This window comes from Balaenoptera musculus, chromosome 14 (genome assembly GCF_009873245.2).
Source record: "Balaenoptera musculus isolate JJ_BM4_2016_0621 chromosome 14, mBalMus1.pri.v3, whole genome shotgun sequence".
NCBI lineage: Eukaryota > Metazoa > Chordata > Mammalia > Artiodactyla > Balaenopteridae > Balaenoptera > Balaenoptera musculus.
Window position 1 is genome coordinate 16,878,845 of NC_045798.1, and position 12,733 is coordinate 16,891,577.

Below are 12,733 nucleotides of genomic sequence, written 5' to 3' on the forward strand. Positions count from 1 at the left end.
GTGGGATCACACCGTGTGAGGCATGACCTCTGGAAGAGCCTCTGACCTGCCCGCCACCACCCTACCTCCCTCTAGGGCTGAACCATCCAAGATGCAGCCACCAGCCGCACGTGGGTCTCCACAGTGAAATCATTTAAAATGAACTCTAACTTTTTCAGCTGCACCAGCCACATTTCAAGTGCTCAACAGCCATACGCTGGCCGGTGGCTACCACACTGGACAGCACAGATGTACATTGCCAGCCCTGCAGAACGCTCCACTGGACAGCGCTGGTTAGGGAGCGCCATGAGTCAGTTCAGCTCATTAGCTGCTCTTCAAAGAGCTTTTCTTTCATGAAATGATAGCATGTAGCGGTAGAATCTTTTCTAACATAGAATTTAAAAGTTTAACTCTAAACACACAAGTCAGACAAAACCTTAGAAAAAGGACATTCCCTTTGTTTTAAGAAATATTTGCCACATTGCCATTGTTTTTCACATTTTTACCAAGGACCAGTGAAACCTCTGTCACAGAGCAATAGCAGGAGCCTGCAGTCTGGCATTTAGGAATCAATGTCTCATACTCCAAGGGGATCCTTTAGTTTTGGGTCCCAAAGCACCAAGAAAAAGTATAAGGTAGTAGGCTGAAGAAATGAACCAATCCTGTGAGTTATATCTGTCTATAAAAGTACCAAGATCCACATTCCATTTTAGAAATTAGGTGAAGCCTTCCGCGGTGAAGAAAAAAATAGGCAGTGATACATGACAACTGTTTAGCTGTTCCAATTCCTAGAATGACCCCGAACCACACTCCGTGGCCTCTTCTCTTTGCCTCCAGGACACACTGGTGCCTATGTGCGGCATCTCCCATCAGGGCAGCTCGAACAGGGACACTGAGGGACAAGGGACGCCACGGTAGCCCCAAGAGGGAGTGGGCACGCACCCGGAGCGCAGTGTCCCGCACACTAGCACAGGGGGACAGCAAGGCGCAGAGCAGCACGTCCACCTCCTCCTGCTCTGCAAAGGCACAGCCATCCTTGCCACTGCTGCTGGCACACAGGGTGGTCAGGGCATCTGAAGCCAGAACCTGAGGAAGACATCCACCCGCTGGGCTCAGTTCCACAAATTTTTTTCCTACTATGGGGCCAGGCAGGGGAGCCAGGTGATGGGCTGAGGGGCCCAGGGAGGAATCTGAACTGAGAACGCCCACCCCACAGCCCTACTAGGGCTGAGACCCCAGTGCCAGGCCAAGGCCAGTGGCAGGACCCAAGCAAAACCCCTCACTAGCTGAGAACAGTCAGGCTGGCTCTCAAAAGCAGCCCTTCTGCCCAAGGCCAGAACTGAGGGCTGAGAGAAGAACTAGGACCTGAGGTTGGGGTCATGAACTGAGCCACAGCAAAAGCCAACTGGGAACCAGATCACCTGCAGCTGGGGAGAGCCTGTGCCGATCACCCAAGTCAGAAGGCGCAGCATGGCCACACGAGGCAGCAACTCTGGGCCATTCTAAGAGAGAACAGAAGGTAAGTCAGGGTGAAGCTCCAGGGAAGGTCTGTAACCAAGTCCGGTGGCACATGAAGCAGCACCCTCTCACCCACAGGGGAACATTCTGGGTCATACTGCTGACTCCACTGTAGAAACCCTGTCAGGTTTACAACTCAATGCACAGGAGCCAACCCCAGTCAACCAGGATCTTCAGGGACTAAAAATAAACTCTTAACCTTGGTTGAAATTCACAGAATATGAAATACAGGTGGCCCATAAACATATGAAGAGATACTGAACTTTACAAGTAAAGTAAAAAAATGCGAAATAAAACATTACACCATTCTTTCACCCATCGTTGGCAAGATTAACACTACGTGAGGTTGTATTAGGATTGGAGAAAAGAAAACGTTTAGTGAGGGTATTGCTCAGAATATGTCACATAACCTAACAATTCCATGCCCAAGAATCTGTCCTATAGAAATGTTCACACAGTGCGCAAGGGACATAAATGTACAAGGGGACACACCACAGCGATGTTCAAAATATGGAAACGTTAGAAACAACCTTAAAATATCAATCAAGTAAAAAGTTAACTAAACCATGGTGCACCCACAGCACAGAACCCCATGCAGCCTGTAAAATTAGATCCATGTGACGTGGATCATATGGATCCGGACACCGGAGGAGACCCAGAGAATATAGTCCCATGAAAGAAGCAGTACAATCCATTTTTGCTTTGCTGTGTTTGTGGGTATGAGTTTTGAATGTGCTTAAAAAAAAAAGGTCCACAAGGGTAGAGGCCAAACTGTTAGCAATAGTTACCTCTAGGGAGTGGCATTTCCCTTTTGCTTCTGTACTGTTGGAATTTTACTCATGCATTACTTTGGCAAATTTTTAGAACACAATCTATTAAAAAGAAAACTCCTCAATGAATGAGCTCCAGTCTCACAATCATAAGCAAGTCAAAGGGAGAGAGTGATCATCACTATCTTCTGAGTTAGAAACAGAACAATAAATTAATACAAAATCCTTCAACTTCTTTGGGTCAGAAACTATCAGACACAAGAGACCCATAAGCTTCTGTGAGGTCTTGACAACCGCACTGAATAGAGAACATTTGGGCCCTCCTCACCAATGGTTGCTGTTATAGGTATATGTATATGCGGCATGACCTCCCCCCCAGAATTGTTCATGGGTCGGGAAGCGTCGGAAGCCCCTGCCTCCCCAACCCCCTCAAGCCGAGGGGGAGCCGAGCTCCCCGGGCCAACCTCGTCCACACGCCCTGGTGGGCTGCTGGGTGAGGCCCTCAGCTGGGCGTGGACGGTGAGGATCTGAAGAATCTGGGCCATGCGCTCCTCCTCCTCCTTGCTGTGGTGGGGCATCTCGGTCAGCACCATCTTCAGAAATGGGAAGACTAAGGAGAAGGCTGGCGCGGACAGGGGCGCGGCGTCTGTGAGAGCAAGAAGCAGATGGATCCTGTAGGTCGGGCAGGACCCTGAGCACGGCTGCCTCAGTGTCCATCCTCAGGGCAAGTGGGTGGGGGGAAGGCTGGAGGCCCTGACGCCCTGAAGTACGTGGCATGACAAGAGGGATGACAGACAGTAGCCCAGTTCTAAAGGCAGTCTTGCCCCTACCCCAGACACTGCCTAGTTCCACAATGTGAGAGTTAAAACAGACAAGTAGGGGCTTCCCTGGTGGTGCAGTGGTTGAGAGTCTGTCTGCCAATGCAGGGGACATGGGTTTGAGCCCTGGTCTGGGAGGATCCCACATGCCGCGGAGCAACTAGGCCCGTGAGGCACAACTACTGAGCCTGCGCGTCTGGAGCCTGTGCTCTGCAACAAGAGAGGCCACGACAGTGAGAGGCCCACGCACCACGATGAAGAGTGGCCCCCACTTGCCGCAACTAGAGAAAGCCCTCGCACAGAAACGAAGACCCAACACAGCCATAAATGAATGAATGAATGAATGAATGAATGAATAAATAAATAAATAAATAAATAAACAGACAGACAGACAGACAGACAAGTAGCTTCCAATGGCAAGAACTAAACCCTCAATGGGGGTCACAGTGACTCAGAATACCAGGGACCAGGCTCAAAAAATCGTCCATCCCCCCTTTTTCAGATGAGGAAATCAAGGCCAGGGAGGGAAGAGACTCACTGGAGGCTACAGCCTCAGGAAGCCCCGGGGGACGGGACGCCGTAGCTCATGCAATCCCTGCACGGTTCATACCGCCTCGTGCCCTCTGTCCGTCCTGTCCCTTACCTGGTTCTCCCTTGCCTGCCCTGCTGGTGATGGCGTGACTGTGCAGCAGGGTCACCGCCCTCTTCACGGCCACCGACAGCTCCTCCTGGCACCATGACTTATCCAGGGCACATTCTGGCTTCAGCAGGCGCAGAGTCACGTGGCTCACCAAAGTTCCTGTGTCCAAGAGAAGGGACCCAGCAGGGGATGACCCTCGCAAAGACACAGAATCTGGCCCAGGTGCAAACCAGGGATCCAGGGCAGAGATGCCATGTTCCTCTGACTTAATAGTAATCAATTCTGCTCTGCCTAAGTATCCTCAACCTAATTTCTCATTTCATCTCCATGACAGTGCCAAAGGGTAGGCAGTCCGGCAAGGAGATACCCTTCTGACACTAAGGAATTAAAAGTGCGCTGAGAGGAGGCATGAGCCACCCAAGGGTTATTCAGTTGGGAGTTATTCAGCTCTATCCATGTGGTCCTCCCACCTTCCATGCAACAGCGCAGCCACCCAGGTAATACTTCCGGCAGGTTCTATGTGTACCGCCTGACTCCAGCCTCACCCTAAAGGGAACATACCCCTCAGGCTCAAGGTATGTTCACCCTCAAGGTCGTTAAACAACCCATAAAGCGAGGCCTCCACAATTCCCAGCCACCCCACCTGGTCTTTGTTTCTCCACAGCCAACAGAAAGCTAAAGGCCACAGAGACCTCTGGTCATCCACACGTGGCCGCTCAGGAGCTCTGGGCTACACATACAGGCCACGTGGCACCAAACCATCCCACTGCCACTGAATTTAAAACTGCTACAGGGCTTCCCTGGTGGCACAGCGGTTAAGAATCCTCCTGCCAATGCAGGGGACACGGGTTCGAGCCCTGGTCCAGGAAGATCCCACATGCCGCAGAGCAACTAAGCCCGTGCGCCACAACTACTGAAGCCCGCGTGTCTAGAGCCCTTGCTCTGCAACAAGAGAAGACACCACAATGAGAAGCCCGTGCACCGCGAAGAAGAGTAGCCCCCACTCGCCACAACTAGAGAAAGCCTGCGCGCAGCAACGAAGACCCAACGCAGCCAAAAATAAATAAATAAATAAGATAAATTAAAAAAAAAAAAAAAAAACCGCTACAGAAAGATCATCAACTAGCATCTAAAACTTGGCCCTCAGAATGAAGACTCAGAAGACATAAAACGGGAGAGAGGAGGCGGCACTGTGTGCTCCCAAGGATACGCAGCTTGAGATGCCCGAGGCTGCATCCATAGGAAAACAAGTCAGTAGCCTAGGTCACTGCATGCCTCCCCACGAGCACTCGGGGGCATCTCTGTCCACCCCAATCCTGCCCCAGGGTCATGCCCACAGCCAGCCAAAGAGGACTAACCCAAAGCCTTGAGCCTAGGGGTCATGACACAGGCAGCCAAGGACAGGAAAGGGTTCTTGATCCTGGGAGCAGCGAGGGGAGATTTCAACAAGGGCAGGAAAGAGTCGACCAGGACAGGGATGTACTGGGTCAGGCCGGACGGGTTCTTGGCCAGGATGGTGTCCAGCAGTCCTAGCGCCGCCTCCAGCTCATTGTCCAGCTGTAAGCAGAGTCACCCCAGAAGGCCAGTGAGCGGGGCCCTGCCCCAGGCGGCCCAGCACTCTCGTGGCGCAGGCGTGTGGGGGCAGCACCTGCTTACCTCCTGCAGCCGCCTCCGGACCTGTGCCTCCTTGTCCAGCTGGGCCTGCAGCATCTCCTTCTGTTTGCTGGTCAGCTGCACCTCCTCTTTTATGCCTTTCTTCTTCTTTATCTCCTGAAGGGAACAAGCAAAGCAAATCCATCTCCAGGGAAGGGAACTCCCTCCCTCCCAGCAAGCGGGGCACGCTCAGCTCCCCAGTCAGCACCAGGACAGCTCTACGTCTGTGACCTGGCCCCCCAACCTGCCATGTGGCCTCCCCTACTCCCACAAGTCCACAGCCACCTGGTTCCTACAGAACAGAGAGAGCAGTAGAGAGGCGATTTCTTGCTGGATTCTCTACTAACAAACACAAGAAGGGCCTTTATACGTTAGAGAAATGAAAAGTCCCTCCAGGTGCTGAAAAGGGTATTTTGGTAGCCATGCAGCTTCAGCCTCCCCTCCTGCCAGCCCGCCCTACAGACACTCTCTTCCAGTATAAGCTAAAGCCTTGCAAAGACCGAGAGCACTCATTCATTTGATAAGTCTTTACTTAGCACCTACATGGTGCCAGGCACTGTTCTAGATGCTGAGGAGACCGTGAGAACAAGACCAAGTCTTTATCCTCACAGAGCTGACGATCTAGTGGGTGCAGGTAGACAACGAACAGGGAAACAGATACATAAACAAGGTGACTTCAGATCATGACAAATGTTATGAAAGGAATAAATATGATGCATAGCAAATGAGAAGAGGCGCGGTGTCTACTCTGGATAGGGTGGGCAGAGGGGTCACCTCTCTGCGAAGGGGATATGTGGGCAGAGATGTGGAAGACAAGAACCCAGCCTTGTAAAGACTGAGGGAGGAAAAAAAACAAAAACAAAAAAACAAAAAACCGAGGGAGGAGCAAACAAAGGCTCTGAGACAGGAAAGAGCCCTGTGTGCTTTGCTCCTGTCAGAACTAGTTCTGTCACTGCCAAATACAGCGATGAACCACGCCCAGCGGCTACACTGTGCCAGGCCCTGTGCCTAGTATCAGGAGGACAGATAGGTCCCGGCCTTCCAGGAGCTGGGGGGACAGGCATGGAATCAAGCAACACCACTTAGCAGAGGAAATACATGAACTACTGCCAGCAGAGAGAAAAATTTGTTTTCCTTGAGTTGGGGGTAGAGAAAGCTACCCGAGAAAGGGCAGATAAAGAGTGTGGCAGGAGGACTCAGGATCAGTGGGGAGGTCGGAGGAGTGTGCCATGGGTCAGGATGACCCAAGGGACCAGCCTGAGGCCACCCCACGTGTGAGGCCTCCACGTACCCACCTCCTTCAGCTCCAGCTCGATGATCTGCTCCTTGAAGGAGTAAGCTTTGTTCTCTCGCTTCATGTTGGCCTTTTTTATGCTGTCCTGCTGGGCACTGAAACACCAGAGCAGGTGATCAGCCAGGTTCAAAACAGCCACCAGGCCCTTCAGCCTCCCACCAGCCATAAAACCCCAGCTAGCTTTTAAGTCATATGCACCAGGAAAGTGCTGGATACTCTACATGCTCTTGTATCCCGGGCCTAAGTACTGTGCCTAGAACACAGCAAGCACTCCTCCAATGAACAGACAGATTGTTTCATTTACTCCTCACAAGACCCGACAAAGGACACATAGTCTCCATCTGACAGGCACTTCTCTGGTGGTCCAGTGGTTAAGAATCCACCTTCCAATGCAGGGGACGCAAATTCAATCCCTGGTTGGGGAACTAAGATCTCACATGCCACGGGGCAACTGAGCCCACGCACCACAACTACTGAGCCCGCGTGCTCTAGAGCCCACGTGCCACAACTAGAGAGAAGCCCGTGCGCGGCAACCAAGAGGCCGCGTGCCGCAGGGAACGATCCCGCGTGCCGCCATTAAAGATCCCGCATGCTGCAACTAAGACCCGACGCAGCCAAATAAATTAATTAATTGAAAAAAAAAAAAAAGGAAAGAGAAAAAAAAGAAAACTAAGACTTGGGGCTATTGAGCCGATGAGTGGGGGCTCACCTCTGGATGATGGATTTGTCGTACAGCTCCCCGGCAGGGGTCTGCATAATAGCAAACTCCTCCCGTGTCACCTGGCACAGCGCTGGGTTCTGCACGGAAGCGGTGATGGTGCTGATGAGCTGAGGGAGGACCCGGTCTGGGGACAGGATGGAGAGGGAGCCCATGGCATTCATGGAAGACTGCCAGACAAACATAGACACGGTCAGTGTGTGCCACAGCTGGCACTGGAGAGGGGTCCTGCCGGGCCTAAATGCCCCAGGCAATTGGCTCCCCTTCTTCTTGCCACTGCCTGCTCTTTCTGAGCACTGCCTACTGGAGTGGACAACTATAGTGTGTGCCTGCCTTCTCAGCGAGCTGTACCTACCTGGTACTAGCACCCTGATTTGGGGGGCACATTCCTCTCCCAATCTCAATCTCTATGGTTCAGGTGGAGCTGACCCCACCCTCTCCAGAGGTGGGCATGTGACCCAGACCAGAAGGATGGGCCCCAGGATAAGCACAAGACCCAAGTCAGGTCAACCAGGGCAGTAAGACCCCATGCCAGCTGAAATGACTGGAAAACGCAAGCTTTTCCCACTGGAGCTGATGGAGGACAAGAAGTAAGCCTGGAATAGCTATCCTGCTACTAAAAAGGGGAGACTGAGAATGGAGCCCATACCGTGGAAAGCAGAAATGGTACACAGATGGATGAGACAGAGAGATGGACAGAGAGATGGACAGAGAGCAGGAGACACACCACCTACAAGGTCCTGAAGACACCTGAGTCCCTGTCCAGTCACATCCTGGGTCTTACCAGTTAGATGAGGGAACAAGCAAGTTCCCTCTTGTGCTCAAACTAGTTTGCATTTTCTGCCACATGAAACCCAAGGGTTCAACCCACTTTTCATCACACCTTCCCTGTTTCTCTGAATCTTCCCTGTCTGGACTCTGACCTGAGACCAAAACCAGCTCACACGCCAATTACCTGGTTCAGGGGGCTCTGTGTGGTGATCCTGGGAATGATCTGATCCAGGTGCCTGGTAATGAAGGCTTCCGGATCGATCTTCATCCTGGCAAGAAGTGCTGGCCACAGGCCAGACTGCACAGCCACTGAAGGGAAGGGGAGCTCTTTGAGGCCTTCTGCCCGGCCTGCTCCTACAACGTAGTCCCCGCCCCTCCAATACCCGCCCCAGGCACGCACCTAAGGACGGGTGGTGGGAGATGATCAGCATCTCCTGGGCCAGCTGTTCCGTGTTGGTGACATCACCTTCCAGCCCTGGCACCCCAGAGATGATGCACAGAGCCTCCTGCAGGACCCGCGGAGGCACGTAGGCCTTGCCCGCCTCGGTCACCTCCCCGGCATCGGTCACCAGAGCCTCTAAGGGCAGCACCTGTGGGGAGACAACACATGAGCCCCACTGCTCAGAGCCCCGTGCAGGCCTGGCACACAGGAGGTGAAGATGCCAGGGAGGCAGCTGCCTCTCATTCATGTTGTTCTCTGGGCTCCCTGCTGGTGTGGATACTGACACCCAGTGCCCTGCACTGGGACCCACAGGCTATGAGATGGGCCTGGAAGGAAGCACCTAAAACAGCCCACAGGGGGAAAGAAGGCAACAGACACTGGTCCAGGGGACCTACCCTGAGACTGCAAGTCTGTCACCGGCCCACATCCCTCAAGCAGGCTTAGGGAAGGAGGGAAGCAGTGAAACAGGGAACAAAGAGCACTGAAATTAGGAGCCGGGTCTTGCGGGTCAACTCCCAGTTCTGCCACCCCCTAGCTGGGGAACCCTGAGCAAGTCATTTCAGCTACCGGAACCCTGGACAACTCATATAAAATAAGTGTAGTAAGCCTGTCAGCCTTTTAAAGGCATTGTGAAAAACTGAAAGGGACAATGGGTAGAAAACACTTTAAAAATTATAAAGTGCTTTAAAAATGAAGTGTTTTTCCATTACTCAAGAATAAAAAGGTTGAGCTACATGTCATAAAACATGGGAAGAAAGAAAAGCATCTGAAAAGGAAAAGGAATTATATGAAACAAGGTGTTACCCAAACTCCAGGGCAGGGCAGAAGATTCTGGCATCACACAGAGTCTGAGTGAGTGAGAACAGCCCAGGAGCAGTCTAGTTAAAATCCCACAGCATAAGCAGGGTCAGCTAAGGGGGTCTGTGAGCCCCAGTTCTGCAGCCCAGATGCCCTGACCTTGTGAGAACTGAGGACAGTCTTCAGCTCCTCCAGGAGTCCGCAGGCCAGCTTGAAGCCCCCGAGAGCAGACAGCAGCTTCCGAACCGTCTGCTGAGCCTGCCTGCGCACGTGCCAGGTGCGGCTTAGGAGCACCGCCACCAGAGCCCGGTGGTACTGCCTGCAGCAGAGGGACAGGGCGTCCTGGGGGAAAGCCAGGCATAGGGCTCTCCGCAGCCAGCCTCCCACCCCTCACACACCGCCACGTCTCAGGCTCCTGTCAGGGTTTGTGTCACTTGGTCCAAGGGGAAAGGTAAACAAGCCCCACGTACTGAACTTTGTTGCCTGTGAGTCTGTGCGGATGGTCAAGGAACAGTCTCTCTGTCAGATGCAGCACGGTACAGAGGGCTGGGGGGGGACAGAAACAGCACAAGTGTTTTTAAAATAGAGAACACATCCAGAAAGAACTGGGAAGAACTGGAAAATGAACACCAAAATGTAAAGGTAAAATTACAGTTCACTAGAATTTTTTTTTTAAGTTTTTATTTTATATTGGAGTATAGCTGATTAACAATGTTGTGTTAGTTTCAGGTGTACAGCAAAGTGATTCAGTTATACATATACATGTATCTACTGAATTTTCTTTTTTGCTGACTACACATGTGTATTCTGTTTTTTTTTTAAAACATCTTTGAGTATAATTGCTTTACAATCGTGTGTTAGTTTCTGCTTTATAACAAAGTGAATCAGCTGTACACATACATATATCCCCGTATCTCCTCCCTCTTGCGTCTCCTCCCACCCTCCCTATCCCACCCCTCTAGGGGATCACAAAGCACCGAGATGATCTCCCTGTGCTATGCGGCTGCTTCCCACTAGCTATCTATTTTACATTTGGTAGTGTATATAAGTCCATGCCACTCTCTCACTTCGTCCCAGCTTACCCTTCTCCCTCCCCATGTCCTCAAGTCCATTCTCTACATCTGCGCCTTTATTCCTGTCCTGCCCCTAGGTTCTTCAGAACCATTTTTTTTTTTTTTTTTTAGATTCCATATATGTGTTAGCATACGGTATTTGTTTTTCTCTTTCTGACTTACTTCACTCCGTATGACAGACTCTAGGTCCATCTACCTCACTACAAATAACTCAATTTCGTTTCTGTTTATGGCTGAGTAACATTCCATTGTATATATGTGCCACATCTTCTTTATCCATTCATCTGTCGATGGACACTTAGGTTGCTTCCATGTCCTGGCTATTGTAAATAGAGCTGCAATGAACATTGTGGTACATGACTCTTTTTGAATTATGTTTTCTCAGGGTATATGCCCAGTAGTGGGATTGCTGGGTCATGTGGTAGTTCTATTTTTAGTTTTTTAAGGAACCTCCATACTGTTCTCCATAGGCACACGTGTATTTTGGAACAAGCAAAAATATATTCAATATCCTGTGATAAACGATAACAGAATATGAAAAAGAATGTATATATACGTATAACTGAATCACTTTGCTGTACAGTAGAAATTAACACATTGTAAGTCCAACTATACTTCAATAAAATAATTTTTTTAAAATTACTATGCAGTTCTAAAAAAAAGAATGAGAGCGCTCATTATATACTTCCGTGAAATGATTTCCAAATCTAGACAGCACAATGCATATAGTAGGCATATTAACACTTGTGTAAAAAAGGCAGAGAACTGATACATAAGGTTATTTATTGGTATAAATATAAAATATCAAAGATACACAAGAAGCTGATAAAATTGGTTCTCCATGGCCAGGGACAATGGGTGGCTAGAGATCAAAGCAAGGGTATAACTTTCAGTGTAGGCTCTCTTGGGTCTTTTTTTTTTTATTATGTGAATATATCTCCTAATCAAAAATTAGCTAAACATTTTTTAAACATCAGAAGTGACTAACAGTTGTAGCTCATTAAGAGAATATTGTGATTTGTCAGTCAAAAGGCTTTTCCAATCACCCATTAGCGGCAGATACTTCTAAAGCAACCCAGCATTTTAAACATACGTTTAAAGATCAACTGTTCCTTCTCTGCCAAGATAGAAACCAGCAGTTCTTCCATCTCCTGGTGCGGGTGGAACCAGCCACACTTCACCAGAGCTTCTCAGCTGCCTCTCAGTACACGAAAACCTCTATGACAGCACCAATTACCCAGTCAGCTGTAATTACACCTAATATCACAGCTCCACAACTATTAGTGCTGTCTCCACAAATCTCCCACTTCCCTCCCATTTCCCTAGCCTTCCACATCCCACAGGAGTACATTCATTCCCACAAAAGCTGAGCTGTTTGCCAGATCACTCTGCTCCAGGTTTTTGCTGAGCTGTCTGGTCAAAACAACAGGCTGCCAGGGAAGGATCCTCTCTGAAGACCCACCAGAGAGACTCAGCCCCAAACTCGACTTCAACTAAGGGGGTAGTGACTCACCATCCTCTGAAGCCATGAGCAGGAATTTGTCAGAAGTGAAAACCTGCTTCTTCTCATCCAAAATCAGCTGCCAGAAACTGCTCAGTTTGGCCTCTGCAAGAAACAAAAGGTCACTCTACCACACAGCTCCCCACATGCCAGGGCTAGTCCCCGCCATGCTGAAGCTGCGGGGGCTGGCTTTGCTGACAGACTCTCCGCTGTTGCAGCAGGCAGGAGTTCTCCCTCGGCGGGGGCGGGTCACTCCCAGGCTCACTGTCCTCCGGTTCCGAGAACTAACCGGTTCTTCTGGTGGCATTGCCTATATGAAAAGCTTTGGTGGTTCTCTGCTGCCCACAGGACCCCAGGTGAGCTGCTTCCCACCTGGAATTCCCACCTGTTCCAGGTGCCAGGCTGAACTACTTGAGGTCCACATGTGGTGCTTTCCCCGCCCTTCCCTCGTTTGAACTCACACTGGGCCAGCTAGTGAAAACCCTTCTAGCCCTCAGGGCCCTAGTTCGAATGCTCCCTCCTTCATGAAGCTTTTCCTGACACCCAACCCCTCAACTAAAAGAAATCCCTCCTTCAAAACTGCTCTTATGCCACATTTTGCCTTAAACAACAGATAACTTTTGCATATCCTCTCTCCCGGTAGAGTAAAGCAGCTTAAAATTTGCTGAAACAGGGTCATGTTCTGCCTCCCCGCCACAGAAGTAGCCCAGTGCCTTGGCATATAGTCAGATGGCACACAATTATATGAAAAGAGCTGA

At 50.4% G+C, this 12,733-nt stretch overlaps 1 protein-coding gene across 1 annotated transcript in view; it reads right to left on the reverse strand.

The window, feature by feature from the left end:
- GCN1 (GCN1 activator of EIF2AK4) overlaps nt 1–12,733 on the reverse strand; it is a 56,655-nt gene that overhangs the window by 25,430 nt on the left and 18,492 nt on the right. The window contains 13 exon segments of the mRNA XM_036874868.1: nt 922–1,065; nt 1,401–1,481; nt 2,732–2,913; nt 3,729–3,884; nt 5,084–5,282; nt 5,382–5,495; nt 6,674–6,767; nt 7,382–7,560; nt 8,346–8,470; nt 8,562–8,751; nt 9,561–9,720; nt 9,872–9,947; nt 11,988–12,080. Of these exon segments, the coding sequence (XP_036730763.1) occupies nt 922–1,065; nt 1,401–1,481; nt 2,732–2,913; nt 3,729–3,884; nt 5,084–5,282; nt 5,382–5,495; nt 6,674–6,767; nt 7,382–7,560; nt 8,346–8,470; nt 8,562–8,751; nt 9,561–9,720; nt 9,872–9,947; nt 11,988–12,080 (1,793 nt within the window).